General features: G+C 61.4%; 1 protein-coding gene across 1 annotated transcript in view; it reads right to left on the reverse strand.

Moving 5' to 3' along the window:
* The window catches only part of BRF1 (BRF1 RNA polymerase III transcription initiation factor subunit), a 34,510-nt gene extending 30,063 nt beyond the window's left edge, over positions 1 to 4,447 (reverse strand). Inside the window, exon 1 of the mRNA XM_054567783.1 lies at positions 4,196 to 4,447. Within this exon, the coding sequence (XP_054423758.1) occupies positions 4,196 to 4,379 (184 nt within the window). The 5' untranslated portion in view covers positions 4,380 to 4,447. The remainder of the gene's footprint in view (positions 1 to 4,195) is intronic.
* Between the last annotated feature and the right edge of the window lie 13,771 nt (positions 4,448 to 18,218).

An 18,218-nucleotide genomic window follows, 5' to 3' on the forward strand; every position in this document is an offset into this window, starting at 1 on the left:
CGCCTTGCTGGGTGGAGCGCCCTCTGCCCCCAGGTGCACCACCAACCCCAGAGGGCGCTCCCGGGGGCCGGGCTGCTGTCCTGAGGCCTCGGCTCAGGGCCCAGCAGGCTGCGAGGCCTGTGGCTCACACAGCCCCTCCCTCGCGCCCTGCTGGGGAGTCCTGCTCTGCCCCTGCAGTCCCTCCCTGGACCCTTCCTCAGGACCGCCGAGGCCCTGCTGCTCTGGCCTCGCTGGCCACAGCACCCACCCCTCTTGGCCCATCGTCTCTGCCTCGACCACCTGCCCCTCACCAGCTGAAGGACTCGGCCTGGGGGTCCCCGGCACCACGCTCACCGCCACCACTGGGCGCGGCGGCGTCCGTGCACCCAGCACAGACGCACACGCTGCTGGTCTGAGCACGTTTTCCAGGGACCCCGGGGGGCTGGGGTCTCACAGAGCAGGAGCTGGGTGGCTCCCAGGTCGGCCGCCTGCGGGGGCAGGGTCTCTGGCCACCGGGCCCTGCCTCCTACCCGCCATATTCTGGAGGAAACCGCTGAGCTCACTGTCCACGCTCAGTTCTCAAAGAACCCGCAGGAACACGCGGGAACCAGTGGCCTTGGGACCCAGAAAAGGGCAACTTGGAGGGAAGCTCAGCTTGCGGATGTGGCTGGAGGGAGAGCGGAGACGGCCGGGGGGCACGTTCGGCTGTGCCAGGGAGGCAGGACCCAGGCCACGGCCAGCGCCCCCACTGCTCTGACGGGGAAGGGAGGGGCCGCGGGGGGAGCCCTGCCTGAAGGGCGGAGGAGCTGCCGAGAGCAGGCCGAGTCCCTCCCCTCCCACCCCAGGCATCGGCTCCCTGGGTCCCCCGGGCTGAGAACCCAGGACCCTGCCACACCTCCCGGGGAGAGAGCCTATAGGACGAGCCAGACCATGCAGGAGAGGCAGCCCCCCGCCGCCACCTTTCGGTCAGGCCCGCAAACAGCGCCCGGCTCCGGGCCTGTGCTCACCAGGCTGCAGACCGAAGGCGCTGCACGTGGGTGGGAGCCGCCCCTGCGTCCGGGACTCCCTGGGAGTGCCCCGCTCGGCAGAGGCCTCCCGCCTGCCCAGTGTGGACAGGCACCGGCCTGGGTGGCAGAGCGCACCCAGCACGGTGCTCGTTCCCACCGTGGTTGCTACTCTGCCCCACAGGCCTCAGAGTCTTGGGTGACTTGCGAGGAGAAGTTTGGCAACGTGTGACAAGGCCACAGACCGTGCCTGAGACCGCGCCAGTGGCCCCGGGGAGTCACGCTGGGGAAGCTGCCCCGGAAGAACACGAAGACGTGTGGGGAGGGCAGGAGGGCAGAAATTTCAATGGAACCCACGCCCGTTCTTTGAAAAGAACAACAAAATTGATAAACTTCCAGCAGAAGAAACAAAAGGAAGAGAGGGCACAGAAAACACCGCATCTGAGAGGAAAAAGGGGCATCGCCGCAGACCCCGCGCCCTCGGAAGGACGGCGAGAGGTCAGTACCAACAACTCTACCTGCGGGGGCTCAGCCTGCGATCGAGTGGACCACACCTCGAGGCCACAGACGCGCCCAGGAGATGGGGACCACCGAATCCGTGGCCATAACCTGCAGCCGCAGAACAAACAGAATCTGTAGTCAAAAGCCTTCTGACAAAGAGACCCTGGCCCCGGTGGCTACACTGTGAACTCTGCCCAACATTCGAGGAAAAAAACACCACCCATTCCACACAATTCTTCCAGAAAACAGAAGAGAAGGAGCACTTCACAAGTCACTATCTGAGGCGCATGGCCTTGATAGCAAAACCAAAGACAGTACAAGAAAACTACAGGCCAATATCTACATGAATACAAACATAAAAATCCTCAACAAAATATTAGCAAATCGAATCCAGCAACTCACACATGGAATGACACCCCACGACCGGGTGCATGTACCCCAGGAAGGCCAAGCCCGTTCAGCCGGCAAAAGTCTGCCACACTGACATGCTAAGGGGGAGAACATACGATTGTATCAGATGATACAGAAAAAGCATCCAAAAAATTTCAACACCCACTCACGACAAACTCTCAGCAAACTAGGGGCAGAGGGGAATGTCCTCGCCTTCACAGGTAAAGGACGGCGCCAAAGCCCCAGCTTGCCCGCGGTCGAGTGGGGAGCGGACGCTGCCGGCCTGAGAGGACAGCGAGCGGGAAACACAGGAAGAGGTCAAGCAGCCCTGGTCTGTAGTCGACACGTCTGCCCGCGTGGAAAATCCCAAGGACTCTGTGAACACCTGCCACTAGCAAGTACAGCGTGCCGACAACAAACACCCACCACATCTCTATGTACTGGCAAAGAAAAACTCAACACAAACATCTTTTAAAGATTTTATTTATCTCTTTTTACAGAGTGGGGAAGGGAGGGAGGGAGGGAGGGAAACGTCCATGTGTGAGAGATGCGCTGGTCAGCTGCCGCTCGCTGCCGGGACCCAGTCCGCACCCAGGCGTGACCCGGACCAGGAGCCAAACGCGTGACCTTCCAGTTTGCAGGCCAGCACCCAAGCCACTGAGCCACACCAGCCAGGGCTGAAACTAAATGTTTAATAATGTCGTTTAAATACTTCTGCGGGGACCTTGGGTGTCTACCTAGATGCACAGGACCCCTAGGCCGAAAGCCACCAACACTGGTGAGACAGCAGAGAGGACTGGAGCGTGGTCAGGACTGGAGGACACAGCACAGGAAAAACGTCACATCGCCCCAGACTCATCAAGAGGTTTCCCACAGTCCCGACCACAGCTCCGCGCTGTGTGTGTCTGTGAACACACAGCCTTATTCCAAGGAGGGCGCCGGCGGGGGACTCAGGACATCTGACCTCAAGGCGGCCGATAAATGCGCAGGAGGCCAGGCGGCGCTGTGAGGGCGAAGGCTGGGCACTGGGGCCAAGGGAACAGCCGGGGCCCAGCCTCCGGCCCCCCAAGCTCAGCCCAGTGACCGCGGCCGCAGGGGCAAAGGCAAGTCCAGAGAGGACAGTTCCACGGCAAGCGGTGCGGGAACCGGACGCCCACCTGCAGAACGAGCGTCCCCCTGCACAGCCCACCTCGTACTAAGTGAACGCGAGGGGCCACAGCCTGCCCTGGCCGGCGGGCTCGGCGGGCCGCGCGCCACCCGCAGCCAACCAAAAACCGCGCCCACGAGGGGAACCACCAGTCAACGTCTCTCTCTCTCTCTCTCAAATCAATAAATAAAAACAAAATTTTAAATGGTCATGGATCTACACGCAAAGCCTAGAAGAACAAAAGTTTTAGAAGGGAAACACCGTGACATGGGGCCAGGATGTGCACAAAAAGGTATGATCTAGAAAAGAAAGATCAATCCACTGGACTGCACGTAAAACTTTTAGTCAAAACGTGAAGCTCCTGCTCTACCAGTCACAGAGCCAGCAAAGGAGTCACTAGAACAGGTGAACACCGCTCAAAACTCAATGGCAACAAAACCAACCACCGAACAGGAAGTGAGCGGAGGCGCGAATGGAGGCTCCCGCAGGGGCCGAGGGGGCCGTTCAACACATGAACGCGCGCCCCGAGGCTCAGGTGGGACCCGGGCGCCAGGAGCAGGTGCAGCGCAGGGGTCCAGAGGCCAGCCCGCGTGAAGTTAAACCTCAGCGGCCCGTGACACCGCGGCCCGCGACCTCACCCCGGGGAACCACCTGGAGAAGAGAAATCGTCCGTCCACGCAGGAAACCCCCCACGACGCTGTCTGCAGCCCTAGTCGTGATACCCAAACTGGCGACCGTCCCAAGTGGCCTCCGACGCGCGGTGGCCCCGCTCCGGACGGACGCTGCCGAGCCGCACGCCCAGCGCTGGCCGCGCCACCTCCCGGGCGACACTCCCGAGGAGGCGGACGCTCCGGCTCTAGTTCCGGAGTCTGCTCCGCGGCACCGCTGGGGTCGGGTCGGGCCGGGCCGGGGGCGGGAGAGCGACGGCACAGCGGCTCTCGCGGCGGATCCCCGAGGCCGAGCGTGCGCCAGTCCCACCACGTAACCCGAAGACCAGCGTCGCCGCGCGGTAGTCCCGGGGGCGGACGCGCCGCGGTCCCCGGCCCCGGCCCCGGCCCCGGCCCGCAGCCGTCGCACATCGCTCCCGGTCGGAAATTCCGTTACGACCCCGAGGTCGAGCCCTTAGAGCTCGCGGCTCCCCCGGCCTCAGCCTCGGCCCCAGTCCCGGACCCACCGTCCAGCGACACGAACTGGCCCACGGCCGACGAGCCGCCGCCGCTGCTCTCCACGAACTGCACCTCGGAAACGATGATGTTGTCCTCGAGCACCGAGCCGCAGCCGGTGCACACGGCATCGCCGCGCGCCGCGTCGAGCTCGATGTCCGTGCCGCCGCAGCCGCGGCACACGCGGCCCGTCATCTCGGCGGCTCCGCGGGCCCGGCCCGCTGCTCCGGTCGCTCGGCCCGCCGCGCCGCCCGGCCCGCCGCTGCGCCGCGCCCGCGCCCGGACTCTCGCGAGGCCTCGCCGCCGCCGCTGCGCCCGCCGATTCGCAGCGGCAGATTCGCCGCGCCGCCAGCAACGTCTGCGCCTCCGGGACGGAGACAGGCAGCAGGCCAAGGCAGAGACGCGGCGACTCGAATCCGCGACTTCCGAGCCCCGGCAGGGCCACAGGAACCCGGCACCACGAACCAGCGGGTCTCGCGGGGCGCGCGACGGCTCCGACCGAGGGGCGGGGCTTGCGGGGCGCACCGGGAGTGTGAGTGAGGCCTGTGACTGGACCGGGAGCTGTGGGCGGAGTCCGGGGACGGAGCAGGAGTGGTGGGCGGGACCTGAGGAACTTGAAGAGGTAAACGCGGCCTGTGACTGGCCCGGGGACTGTGGGCGGGGGCGCGGGCGGGGGCGGGTCGGTGGGCGGGGACCCGAGGCGCCTGAAGCGGCGAGGGCGGCCTGTGACTGGCTCAGGAGCTGAGGGCGGAGCCCAAGGGCGGGGACGGGGCCGCCTGCAGAGCAGGGCCCAAGGCGGGGTTGAGAAGCAAGTCTCAGGGACCAACGGAAGGGGGAGACCCCGGCCCGGGACCGCCGACCCCCGCCTCGGTGTCCGTGGCTGGGCCCCACGGCTCCGCCAGACCCCCAGACCTGCTCCTGTCGTGCCCGGGCATCGCCATGCGCGCCCCGCTTCTGGTGTCTGTTGCCATGGAACTCCCGCCACCCGTAACAGCCACTTTTTTTAATTAATGGAGACGCAGGGAGGGGACAGGTCAGGCCTAGCATCTTCAGATTTTTTTTAATTTTTTAAATTATGTATTGACTTTAGAGAGAGAGGAAGGAAGAGGGAAAGAAGATGATTTGTTGTTGCACTTGTTATGCACCCTTTGGTTGACCCTTGCAGGCGCCCTGACCGGGGCCGGACGCGCACCCTTGTCGTGTGTCCCCAACCCGCTGAGCCACCGTGGTCGGCACCTTTTGTGCCGCCCCCCGCGCCCCGCGCGTGCCATTCACAGACTCCCCAGCACCCAGGACGTGCCTGGGAATAACTGTACAAAGAAATGCGCAAGACTGTGTTTTTGACAGGACTTACACTCACCGCGATTCAGTTGCAACGTCGATTTACTCCCGCCGTAGGAAAGGAGCTTTCAGGCACCTCGATGAGCCGCTCGCTACCTGGCAGAGGTGCTCCTCGCCGTGGGGACACGCTAGGAGAAAACGGAAACCTAAGGAGAGCACCAGGCGGCCGGCTGGGCCCGCAGCAACGCAGGCCCCAGGGAGACCGGGCAGTGGCCTCCGGCGCCGCGGAGCGGTGGGAGCAGAGGCTTTCGGCTCCCATCCCGGGGCGGGAAGCGGGTGGACAACCCTGCTGGGCCTGGGGGGCGCCAGGGAGCCGCACTGCAGAGGAGCAAAGGGGGTTCCCGTCCGGCAGAGTCCTCCCAGCCGCGGCAGAAGAAGAAATAATTTGTACCAGATGTAATTGGCCTGTCAGGACACAGCGGGGTGGTGCCCTCGAGTGGGGAATGCCCGAGCCCTTCTCGGAAGTGGCTTTTATTGAGAACGATTTGTGCAGGGGGATACACCGTGGTGCAAAGCTTGTCAGCCCACGTCGGAGGGCTACAGACAACAACAAGAAGAACAGATAACAGATCAGCCTTGGGTTAGGGTCTGTCAGACATACTGACAGCAGATGGTCATTAAGCCAAGGTGCAGGGGTTCAGGAATCTTTTCTCCTGCTTTGAGACTAAACACTCGAGTTTGTGCTTATCAGGGCAGTGGGAAGCAGAGCAAGCTTCAGTGAACATAATGCCCTCTTTAGGCCAGGTCTCCCAGGGGACCCTGGGTGTTACTATCGCTCCCTGTGCCTCCCAGCGTTCCTGGCTTTCCAGTCGAGGCTTACAGGCAGGGCCTAGCTCACCTGGGGCTGCAGTCCCCGATACCGCACAAAGTGGCCCCCAACAGGGGCGCCCGGAAGAGGGAGCCCGCCCTTTCAGCCCCAGCTGGGGGAGCAACAGCATCCACAGTGCCAGGAGGTACCTCCGAGGTGAGGGCAGAGAGAGAGAGAGTGGGCAGCGTGACCAGCAGCCCGAGTGCAGGGTGGTCGAGCTCCCCAGCTGCCTTCGGAGGTGGGGACACTGGTGCGGACAGCGGGGAGATCAGAGGGATGGGGCACGCGCCCCAGGTGCCCAGTGTGGAACTGGAGGCTGGCTGTCACTGTTTTGAGTGCTTTAAGGACGTCATTCCACTGTCTCCTTGCTTCCATCATTTCTCTCCAAAAAGTGCTTTGTGTCCTTTTGTTGCACTTTGAAGATAATGTACCATATTTTTTCCTGGATACCTTTAAAACTTCTATTTTCAGCGGTTTGGCTAGGATGTTCCTAGGTGAATTTCTTTTATTGGGCTGGCCAAAAAATGTTTAGTTTTTTCCATAAAATAAAAGACACCTTCTTAATTTTCACCAATAACCTCATTGATTTGGATGCTTTGAGTATGTCAGCTGTCTCCCGCTATTGGCCTCTAGCGGGCAAAGGCCAGGGGCGCTGCTAAACACCTTCCAGGGCATCAGACAGCCCCACAGCACAAAATTATTTGGCCAAAACCCAGAAACTTGGCAGACCAAAGTTTTTGACATGTTGATCAGTCACAGCACCTTCTCCATACATTGTACGAATCTTTTTTGTGTGTTTAATTTGTGTTTTTACCTTCCTTGAAATAATAAAACATACTACACCAAAAATGTTGCATATCTTCTTCCATCTTCAATATTTAAATGGCTGTACAAAAATTCAGTTTCTTTAAACTTTTTAAAATTATTATTTTTTTATCCTCACCAGAGGACATGGTTACTGATTTTTTTTTAAAAATATTATTTATTTATTTATTTATTTTTAGAGAAGGGAAGGGAGGAAGAGAGGGAGAAAAATATCCGTGTGTGGTTGTCTCTTGTGCGCCCCCTACTGGAGACCTGGCTCACAACCCAGGCCTGTGCCCTTCACGCGGAAGCGAAACAGTGACCCTTTGGTTCGCAGGCCGGTGCTCGATCCACTGAGCCACACCAACTAGAACAAAAAAATTCACCAGTTTTGATAAGTTTTTTTTTTAATGTATACCGATAAGACAGCTGTCAGGATACAATCTGACAATTGTTTTGATGACGTTAAAGACAACTAAGCACTATAAGAGCCATCGGACAGAAAAGACATAAAGGACTTTTGGCCAACCCAGTACTCAAGCTAATGGAATTCAGCTGTGGCTTCTGCACGGCTGCCACCCACTCCGCTCCCTTTGGGATTCCAGTTGCACCTGTGCTAGGTTTTTACACCATCCCACATGGTTGCATCCTCTATAGTTTTTCTTCTTTTTCCATTCAAGCTTCCATCTGGGTGTTTTCTACCTGCTGTTCCCAGTGTCTCGTGTCCTCTCTGCTGTGTCATCAGCTTCCAAACCCAACCCTCTTGCAAGTGTCCATTTCGGCTGTGTTTTTCATGTGTCTGGAACATACATGTTGCATTTGAGAGGCTCCGTCTAGTAATGGCACAACCTGGTGCTCCATGGGGCTACGCCTACTGTTTATTCTCAGTTTACATGATCTTGTTCCTGGTACACCTGGAACTTGGGCTGAACGTGACCACGGCGAGGGAAACGGGGAGGCTCCGGAGGCAGCATGTTCTTCAGAGAGAACTAGTTTTTCCTCTGTCGACGGAGTGGAGTGGGCTCCCCCCTGGACGCAACCACGGGGTCGGACGGAGTGGAGTGGGGACCCCTCCGGGCTTTGGCAGGGCTCTGTCTTCTCTGCGGGGCCTTGCCAGAGGCCAAACTGAAAGTCTGGTTGTCACCAGGGCTGCTCCCGGGCAAGCCTTGAACTCCATCTTTTGTGACCCTTCTGATACCTGTGCCTGTCATTTTGTTTTCCTTGCCTTTTATTGGGGTCTTTTAAAATTTCTCCCCACAATACTTTCGTGGTTTTGTTTGAACAACTTTACTGAGGCCTGACACTTAATAGCTGCACTGAATGAAATATATAATTTGTGAGTTTCACTTTGAAATCTTCTCTGAGCCAAAGGTTATTTGGTAAGTTTGACGAGTGTTTACGTCCATGAAACCATCACCATCCGAAGGCAGGAGCTAAATGTTCCTCCCGTGCCTCTCACACTCTTGTCCCGAACATCGGTCATTTTTGTCTTCTGTCTTTTCTTTTTGCTGATCAGCCTAGAGGTTTATCAGTTTTCCTGACCTTCTCAAGAACCACATTTGGTTTCTTGATTTCTTGAGTGTTTTTCTGTTTTCTATTGCATTGATTTCTACCCTGGTTTTACCATACTTTGCCTTCAGCCTAGCTGGGGCTTGTTCCCCGCCCCCCGCCCCCAGTTTTGTAGGGCGCAAGCTGTTACATCAGGGTGACTCTCACTTTGTCGCAGTGCCTGGACGTTCCCTGTGTGACTTGGTTGTTTAACAGAACCAAGTCCCCTGCGCCCCACCTCCCGCAGTTTCGAGTCCCCACCGCATTCCCGTTTTTGTTTGTGTGTCGTTTTGCTTTCTGCTCTGGGTCTCCCTCAGAATCTCCTCCTTCTCCTGGGGGGCGGCAGTCCCGGCACCTGAGCTCGCTCTGAGTCCTCTCTCCTGCCCCGCCCCCCACCCAGGCGCCGGCCCAGTGGCTTTTGCCCTCCCTCTCTCCCCTGCGCGGCAGCGCCAGCGGGGCCAACCCCGGGCCTGCGCTGGACTCCGCGGCCTCTCCGCTTGTGACCGGAACCCCCGCCCGCGTCCCACGCCCGCAGACGCAGATCGCAGAAGCCCGCTGCGTGCGGCGCTGTCTCTGCTTGCGCCAAAGCGCGCTGCCCCTCCCGCCACTGCTCCGGCTGCAGCTCAGCACCTGGTATCCGGGCGCCTCCATCGGGCCCCACTTTATTCTTTGACCCCAGATGACCAAAATCACTGTTGCCGATTGTGAGACATCAGGAAAATAAAGAAAACCCCAAGGATAACCAGAAACCGTCTCTACGTTGATCTGAACAGCGCTGAGCTGAACAGGGCCTCGCGGCCCGGCGGCCACCGGTGCCCGCTGCTGTGACTCATCCGTGAGCGTCTTCTGCTGACCAATATGTCAGGGTTTACCTTTCTTTTTTTTCAGACTTTATTTATTTATATTTTGCAAGGGGAAGAGAGGAAGAAAAAGAGGAAAACATCCGTGCGTGGTTGCCTCTCGCGCGCCCCCTGCTGGGGACCTGGCCCGGATCAACCAGCGACTCTGGGTCACAGGCCGGAACTCTGTCCACTGAGCCCCGCCAGCCAGCGCGATTTGTGTGATTTTCTTTGATATGAGGGATGTTACCTTGGGCGCCGTAGCAAAGACGGGCTCGGGTTGTTGCGGGGAGCAGGTGGCGAGGGAGCCTGGGTTATTTTCCTTCCTATTTTTTTAAATCTTCACCTGAGGACATTGATTGCTTTTAGAAAGAGAGGAAGGGAGAGCAAGGGAAAAAGAGGAACATTGATTGCTTGCCTTCTTGTACGTGCCCCGGCCTGGGACTGAACTGGCAACCTAGGTTTGCCCGTTGGTGGGGAATTGAACCCACCACTGTCTGGTTTATGGGACGACACTCCAACCGAGCTGCACTGAGCCACGCTGGCCGGGGCTATTTTCCTTCGTTCTTTAAAAAAGATTTTATTTATTTACTTTTACAGAGAGGCAAAAGGAGGGAGAAAGAGAGGGAGAGAAACATCCGTGTGTGGTTGCCTCTTGTGCGCCCCCTGCTGGGGACCTGTAACCCAGGTGTGTGCTCCCACTGGGAATTGAACCGGTGACCCTCTGGTTCGCAGGCTGACATTCAATCCACTGAGCCCCACCAGCCGGGGCTATTTTCCTTCATTTTATTACACAATTTATGCATGTTCATTGCAGAGAAAATATGAAATAAAGACAAGCAAAAGGAAAACCTAAGGCAACTGAATCACACCATAGAGGTCATTTCTTAACGCTCTGGGTTCATTTTAATGTTTCGGCCTTTTTCCTGCACTTGAAAATAGGGCCTTTACATGTGTAACCCCTTACATGTAAATCCTTTACATGTACCTGCATTTACATGCCTGTTTTGTTAACCAAATAGCATCGCGCTGAGCCTGTTTCTTGTAGCCACTCTTAAACTCACCGCCTCTCACGGCCGGGAGTGTCTGTGGGTGGCCGCACGGCCGCCGGCCCCACACCCTGTTCCTCTGCCCAGGGCTGATTCAGGGGCCGAGCTGGCAGGGCCTCCGGGCACGTGCCGCTGGCGCTGTCGGCAGGCGACCTCTGGACCACCTGTGTGGTCACTCCGTGCAGGGCACCGGCACCACTGCAGGCGCCTGGCAGTGCGCCTTGGGGCACTGGCACCCGCTTCCCACCCAGCGCCAACCCAGGGACCCTGGCATTTAGTCCTCGGCAGTCGCGTGGGGAGCCGTACCCGTGGGAATCTGTCCCCTGCGTCCTTTTGCGGCCACCACCCTCTACCGGCCTCTGAGTGGCCCTTCCCTGCTCCATGCAGCTGCTGTCCCCGGCAGGGCCCTGGGCCTCCCCGGCCTCCACCACGTCTCGGACGTTTTCTCCCACTCGCCTGTCGCCTTGCAGGTGGTGGTTTTGGGGCTGCAGAGACGCAGGACACGTCCAGGCGCACACGGCGCGGCTCTCCCGACGGCGTCCTCGACTCTGACGGCCTCCTCGGCCCAGGGGACCCTCTCCTGCTTTTGGCGCTTTTCACTTTCAACGGTGTCGTCCCTCTGGGGTTCTTGCTGGCGTGTGCGCGAGGGAGGCGCACACCTGGCCCCGTTCGGGTGGGCCGAGGCGAGGCCCGGCGCCCGCGCCAGCCCTGCGGCCCGGAGCCTCCGACACCCTGGCAGGGACCTGTGTCATCTCGGTCGTGGCCCTCGGCAAGACACCGAAATGCCAGCAAGGTTAGTCCCCTTCCTCCCAAGCGTGGTGACAGCAACGATGGCACCGCTGACTCCATGTGGTGCTTCCGGGCACCAGCTCCGTCAGGCTGTGCGGCCCTCTCCTGGCTGACCTCAGGGCTGGCCAGGCCGGAGTCACTGCCGCCACCATGTCATGAGCGAGAGGATGCAGGGCAGCGTCTCAGGCACTGCCACTGGGGACCCTTCCTGGTGAACTGCAGCGCCAGCCTCTTGAGTCCTGGGAGTGGCCGGGGCTCTGCGGGAACAGCGACAGGACACCCACATGAGGACCTTCATTATGGGGATTCCTCATGTGGCTGGGGGGCGGAGAGGCCCCACGGTCAGCGCCCCCCGCTGGAGACCAGGGAGGCTGGGCAGTGGGTCGGTGTGAGTCTGAAGGCCTGAGACCCCGAGGGCCCAGGCCCTGAGTGCAGAAGACGTCCCAGCTCGGCAGGGAGACAGGAGAAAGGGGGCCAGTCCCTCCTCCTCTTTGTTCTTCCAGGCCTTCGACTGATCAGAGAAGGCCCACCACCCGAGAGGACGGCCCGCTTTCCTGGGCCCGTGGACTCGAATGCAGACCCACCTGGGACCACCCTCACAGACACGCCCAGAAACATGGCCGAGCCCCATCGGCCGATCCAAAGTTAGGACAAGCCGGTGGCCAGACAGAGGTGGTGCAGGCCCCGAGGCTGGGGTGGCGGAGCCCGGGCCGCCCACCCAGCTCCGCGGGCTCCCCGTCCGCCGGCCGCCGCCCTGGGCCTCGAGGAGCGGAACCCAGCTCTCTGGTGGGGGCTCGAAGCTGTGCCGCTGCGGGGGGGCTGAGAGCCAGAGCGGGGCAAGAGCGCGGGCCGCCCCGGCTCCCTCAGGATGAGCCGCACGCTGCCCCCTGCCGGCTCCGTGTAGGGACCTCCTCTTCGGTTCCAGGACACGGAGGGCCCGCAGCCATGTTGCATGCTTTCCAGGAACATCATTTTCCCAGCCCTGACAGGGCTCGTCTCCCGCTGACGAACACGCAGAAATCCGACCACTCCTGGCCCGGCAGGGCCCGGGCTCCTGGCAGCGGCCTGTGGGCCGGGAGCCGTGGCCTTCGCGACGTCCGTCAGTGAGCGGGGCCGCAGGTCGAGCCGAGCTCCACTCGCCGTTCCCGCGGTGCGGACACGGCCGCCCACCCCGGGCCACCCTGCGCGTGGGGCGGGCGGAGGACGCGTGGCCCCGGCAGACGCCGCGGACGGGGAGACCTCAAGGGCCCGATTGTCGCCAAGTGTCCTGAGGTATTACCTTTATTTTTCGTACAGCATGTTTGGTTGTAAATTCGTGTTTTAATTTTTAATCGTGGATGTGAAATGGGGGTCGTGTCTTTTTTAGTCTTCTGTTGGGTCCTTTCTTTTTTATCCCTGCCTTGTAAAAATTAGTCTTTCAATACGACGGTGGCAACCCCCCCCCGCCCCAGTTTGTGGCTTATGTATAAAAGGCCCCCTTGCTCCAGGATGATAAACTATTTTTCCAATTTTTTAGCAATTTTATAGTTTCATATTTCATGATTAAATTCCTGCTCCATCTGGAATTTATTTTGGTGTAAGGAGTGAAGTAAAGATTTAGCAGGGGGAAAAAAACGCCAAACAAAACAAAAAAAACCTCTGGTCATTTGCCCTGGCTGGGCGGCTCGGCTGGCTGGGCGTTGTCCCTGGGCACCATGGAGGCTGCGGGTTCGATCCCCGGTCGGGGCATGTGCGGGCGGCAGCCGGTCAACATCTCTCTCCTCCCTGTCTTTCTCTCTGGAGTCAGCGGGCATGTCCTCGGGTGACGACTTTTATTTAAGTCTCGTTTGTTGTCCCGATAGCACTTTCCAGTAACTCATCTGTTGCCTAATGGCTGAGACGCCCTTTCTGCACATGCCCTGCGCTCGCCCCCGCGGGCTGCACATGGGGACACCGCCCTGCCACCCTCACAGTGGGTGTGGCCCTTCCTCTCCCCTCTGTTGCAAAAGCACCCTGGCCGCGTGCACAGTCAACTCCCGGGAGCATCCGAGACGTCGTTGACTGCTCCCAAACTGGCGCTTCGATGAAGAGCGCAGCTCAGGGGCAGGGGAAGGGGCCGAGGAAACCCGAGGAGGATTTTAACATGTTCTAACTTCTTGCGTTGATTCCCAGAATTTCGTTTCCTTTTGCTGTTCTGAACAGACTCTCTCCCTGCACGTGACTCCCGCCTGCCGGTGGTGCAGGTGCCAGGTCTCCCGCCTCTGGCCCAGCGTCTCCTTCATGAGGTGAACCTCACTCGGTCGACAGGTGCGCAGGGACCTGCGACCTGGGGGGCCTCGGAGGGCTCGGGCTCCCTTGTCTCCGGGCTCCCAGGCGGGCCAGTCCCCTGGTCCAGCACAGCTGTGGGGCGGAGAACTCTCCGCGCTGCTCCCGTCCCCCAGGGTCCTCACGGTCCGTCCCCGATACCGGCCCCGCACGGGTGGTGCCACCTGTTTCCTAGAAGGACTTTCCCAACACGCTACTCTCTTTATCTACCAACGGCACGTTACTAAAATGCCGGTCAATAGCACCGCCGCCTGCCTCCTGGGCGTGGCGTGCCTGTCCCTGACCCCCTCTCGCCTTCCGCCTGCTCGCCCTCCCTCGCAGGGACCAGCTGGGCCGCTCCATCTCACACCCTCACACCCGCACCCACTCTGCCTGCCCGTTCGCCGGCTCTTCCCCCAAACGCCGCCCCACATGCACCTCTGCACAGGCCTCCCGCCTCCTGCTTCGGGAGCAGACGGCGCCCCCCACCATGGAATGCCACCACACACGCAGGATGGGGCACAAGGCCCTGACTGTGCCGATGGGCCCGCCGTGCGCACCTCTCCGCCCGCCTCCCACGGTCTCCCCCCCTCCGCCGGCTCCGTGCCTGCGGGGCGGGGGTCTGGCCGGAGGACCTGCACACCTGGCGCTCACTCGGCTCGCCTGCTCAGGGCGCCCTGCCCTGAGGCGGAACAACTCGAGGGTTCCCCTTGGTGAGCCGGCCTCCCCCGGCCTGAGCTCTTTGGTTCCAGAACAGGGAGCGCCTGTGCCCGCATTTTTGACCCCTCGCGCGTTTCCTGTTAGTGCTGCAACCCGGCTCCTGTCTCCAGGCTTGTCTTCCGCTTCACTGGCTCTGTCTTCAGCTGCACCTGACGTGCTTTTTCTAACCCATCCACTAAACTTTACAAATTTTGATTTCTTTATCTGTAGAAGTTCTCCTTGGGGGTGTTTTTTGGAACCTGCTGGGCCCTGCTGTGCTGCGACCGGTCGGGGCTGGAGAGGGCCATGGGATTTGCGCAGGTCGAAGAAAACCCACGGAGCCGGCGGGGTGCCCGGCGCGCCTTTGCTCTGGGGTGGACGACCCACGCGCGCTGCCTGTCCCACTCGGTGTCGCCTGTCCCCTCGGCGTGGCACCCAGTGTGGGCCCTTGCACTCCCCCTGCATGTCTACGTTGCGCCCACTCACGGCGAGAAGCTCCTGCCTCCGTAAGCCCTGGAACAAACAACGCCGGCAGGGCGCCCGCCGGGCTTCGGCCACAGAGCTTCGGGCCGCGGGTGCGGCCCCCAGGGCTGCAGGCGCCGTCTACCGGACCCAGACACGGGGCTGTGGGAAGCTGCTCCCCAGCCACCCGGACACCGGGGGGAGGGGCCCAGGCTGCCTCCACTTACCCTCCGCCTGGTTTTTGTCTCATCGTCTCCCTCCTCGTGTTTACTTCGAACCGGCTTGTGTTTCGTCTGTGGTGATACCTGCAGGGCCCAACGTCCTTCCTGGCTGGTGCCCTCACCTCCAGCCCATGCTGGCTTGTTCCCTTTGGTGTTGCCATCCCTCGCCTCGGTCTCTTTCTCGGTGGCAATCCTGCACAGTGGGGGATGGGGGCCCCCAGGAGGACTGCTGCTGCGCCCCGCTGCCGCCCAGGGCCCTCCTAACCAGCAGCTCTGGGCTGAGGCCCTGGCTCGCGGTCCCCAAGGCCACACGGTGAGTGTGGGATTCAGGGTGTTCCGGGCTGACCGCCGCCCTGATTCAGGCTGGTGACTCCGTGAGGCCGCCTGGGCCGTCCCATCGGGCAGCTCCTCGTAGACTCCCTAGCTCCCGTGGTGGCCGTCAGCAGCCGAGGGCGGTGGCAGGGCACCCAGGGAGGCGCCAGGCACTGTTCCGGGGACAGGTGTCGGGAGAGCCCGAAGCCCCAGGCGCCTGGGGTCACCGCCTGTGTTCCACGTCAGCAGGCGGGTCACGGGGGGCTCCCTCGGGGCGAGTGCCCACCAGCACAGCTCCTGGGCCAAAGGCCCGCGGTCCCGCTCCACCTCCGTGGGGCGGCTCCGACACGCCGGGGGCTCTGCTCCGCAGCCAGCCTCGGGGTGCGGGCGGGGGCTGCCTCCCTGGCACTGCCCGTGACATGCTGCGCCTGCTGCTCAGGGAGCTCCTGTCCCCCCGCAGTGACGGCGGCTCAGCCTCTTGGGGGTGGGGGTGATGCAGGCCACATCCAGGGCTTTCTGAAGCTGTGACCGTCTGCCAGGAGCATGGACTGCACAGGGACTTCTCCGCCCAGCGCCGCCTCCTCTGCCTGCTCCTGGAAGGGAGAGGAGGCAACACAGCGCCAGGAGCTGGGGCCATCCAGCCGGCGACGGGTGCCTGGGCTCCACAGGGGGTCCTGGCTGCTCGCTCGACCGGCTGGAGCCCCTCCGAGGATGGCGACAGTGCCCGGGAGCGCACGGGCCTCCCCACGGGAGTGTGGCAGAGCGCCCGGGCAGGTGGCTGGCTCCCGCCCACTCTGTGCGCACGATCCTGCTGTGCGCGAGGGTGCCACTGCGCACCCACGCCCTGGAGCGGGCCTCGCGGTCCCAGGGCCCACCTCCTGCCTGCAGGGGGTGGGCTCCCTGGTGCCACGGCACCCCCGCCCCTGGCTGAATCGGCCAGTGAGTTGCCAGAGCCCCTACTGCCCACGGAGGACCCCCAGCGGCGGTGCGTGGGACCTCAGGGAAGGGGCTGCAGGCCAGGCCCTCGTCCCCCAGAAGTTGGGGCTCCAACACAGCTGGGGTCCTACTGTACCCCTGGGAAGTCTGAGGCTTTAATTCCTTCATTTTTAAAAAAGATTTTATTTATTTATTTTTAGAGAGAGGGAAAAGGAGGGAGAAAGAGAGGGAGAGAAACATGCGCCCCCTACCAGGGACCTGGCCCGCAACCCAGGCCTGTGCCCCGACTGGGAATCGAACCTGCGGCTCTTTGGTTCGCAGGCTGGCGCTCAATCCACTGAGCCGCACCAGCCGGGGCTGAGGCTTCATTCATTTAGAAGTGAGGCGGGCAGGTGGCACACGTCAGGTTCTCAGCAAAGGTTTTCAGGGTGCCCTCCTGGGCCCCCGGGCTCTGGATAACACCCTCCTCTGGCTTCCAGCCCAACCATGCCCACCCTACTGTCCAGGGAGGGTCCTCGCTGAGCAAGTTCCTGCTTTGTGGACACAGCCACGGGAAAGAGCAGGTGTGCTGCCCGCCGTCGGGGGGTGCGCCAGCCCATGCCAGGCTCCCTGGGCGGGGCGTCCCCCCGGCACGGCACCACCCTGCGCCCCACAGCCCACTGGGGGACGGTAAACACAGCCGCTTTCAAGTACAGGGGGCGGCAACGCACATAAGAGGTTCTGGCCAGAAAAGGAACCCGGACCCCCGACGCGGAGCCTGTCCACGGCAGCAACCTGGGAAAGAGCGAAGGCCCAGCCTCATCGCCGCTGACGTCCTGGGGTGCACAGAGCCCCGCCTGGAAAAGACGAACACGCAGCGTCACGGCACAGTGTGCACGGCACGTCTTTGCGTCTGCGTCCCTGCCTCGCACAAGAAGTGAAGCATTTTCACCACAGCGGTGACTTGGGGGCGGGCCCCTGGGCCAGACTGTGTGGCCCCACCTTGGCTCCTCTCCCTGCGTGATTTCCTGAGCCTCAGTTTCCTCAGCCGTCAAGTGGGGATGAGACAGGGCTGTCACGCCCAGGGAGGGCTCCCATGGGTGCCCGGTGCGGAGGAGGGCCCAGCGGCACCAAGCCCCGTGTGCTCGGGTCAGTCACCCGCATTTCTTCCCTCCACCCCTGGCCGCGCCTGCTGCCCAGGGGAGATGCTGGCGCACAGACCCAGCGGCAGGCGGCCCATCCCCCGGCCCCTCGCGCTGTCCCGCAAGGCCGCGTGCCCAACGCTGAGGTCACTGGGTGCCTGTCTCCAGCTGTCACCGAAGGCGCCTGTCCTCACCAGGGACTGCCCCGCTCTCTGAACGCCCCCATCTCGCAGGTACCAGACCCGCAGGTGCCAGCGGCAGGCGCAGCAACGCCCGGCAACGCCTGGTCAGCGGGCTGCGCAGGCAGACCCCGGCGCTGTCAGCCCCCACCCGGCACGTGGGAAACACAGATCCTCTTGTTCTCGCCAAAGCCGCCCGGCTGTAGGCAGCGCAGCCGCTTTCGCTCCAGATACGAGTCACAGCTGGAGGCCGGGCGGGCCCTTTGCAGGAGAAAGGGCTCCCGGGGGCTCTGGGACGTGAACCTGGAGGCAGGGGAAGGAGGTCCCCTCAAAGGGCGACTTGTTTCCGTAAAACTGCTTCTAGACAACAGGACCCAACGGAGAGAAGCATCTGTGTCATCCCGTGGGTACGAAGCCATGGGAGAGGTGCCAGGAAAGCCTTTCCTAAATCTCAGCATCTGGTGACGGACCAGAACCACTGCCAAGAGGGTGGGGGTTAGGGACTCCTTGGGTTCCAAACCTCGATGTCCTGTCCCAGGGCCTTCCCCCGCTTCCCTGCCCCGTGGGCCCACTAGTCAGCTCTGCCCCTGCCTCCTACTAGCCTGGGTCCCCAAGTCCACTGTGAGCCGCGGTCAGGAGCGGC

The sequence above is a fragment of the Pteronotus mesoamericanus genome, unplaced genomic scaffold, assembly GCF_021234165.1.
Source record: "Pteronotus mesoamericanus isolate MK-2021 breed Mesoamerican mustached bat unplaced genomic scaffold, CSHL_Meso_final contig_192, whole genome shotgun sequence".
NCBI lineage: Eukaryota > Metazoa > Chordata > Mammalia > Chiroptera > Mormoopidae > Pteronotus > Pteronotus mesoamericanus.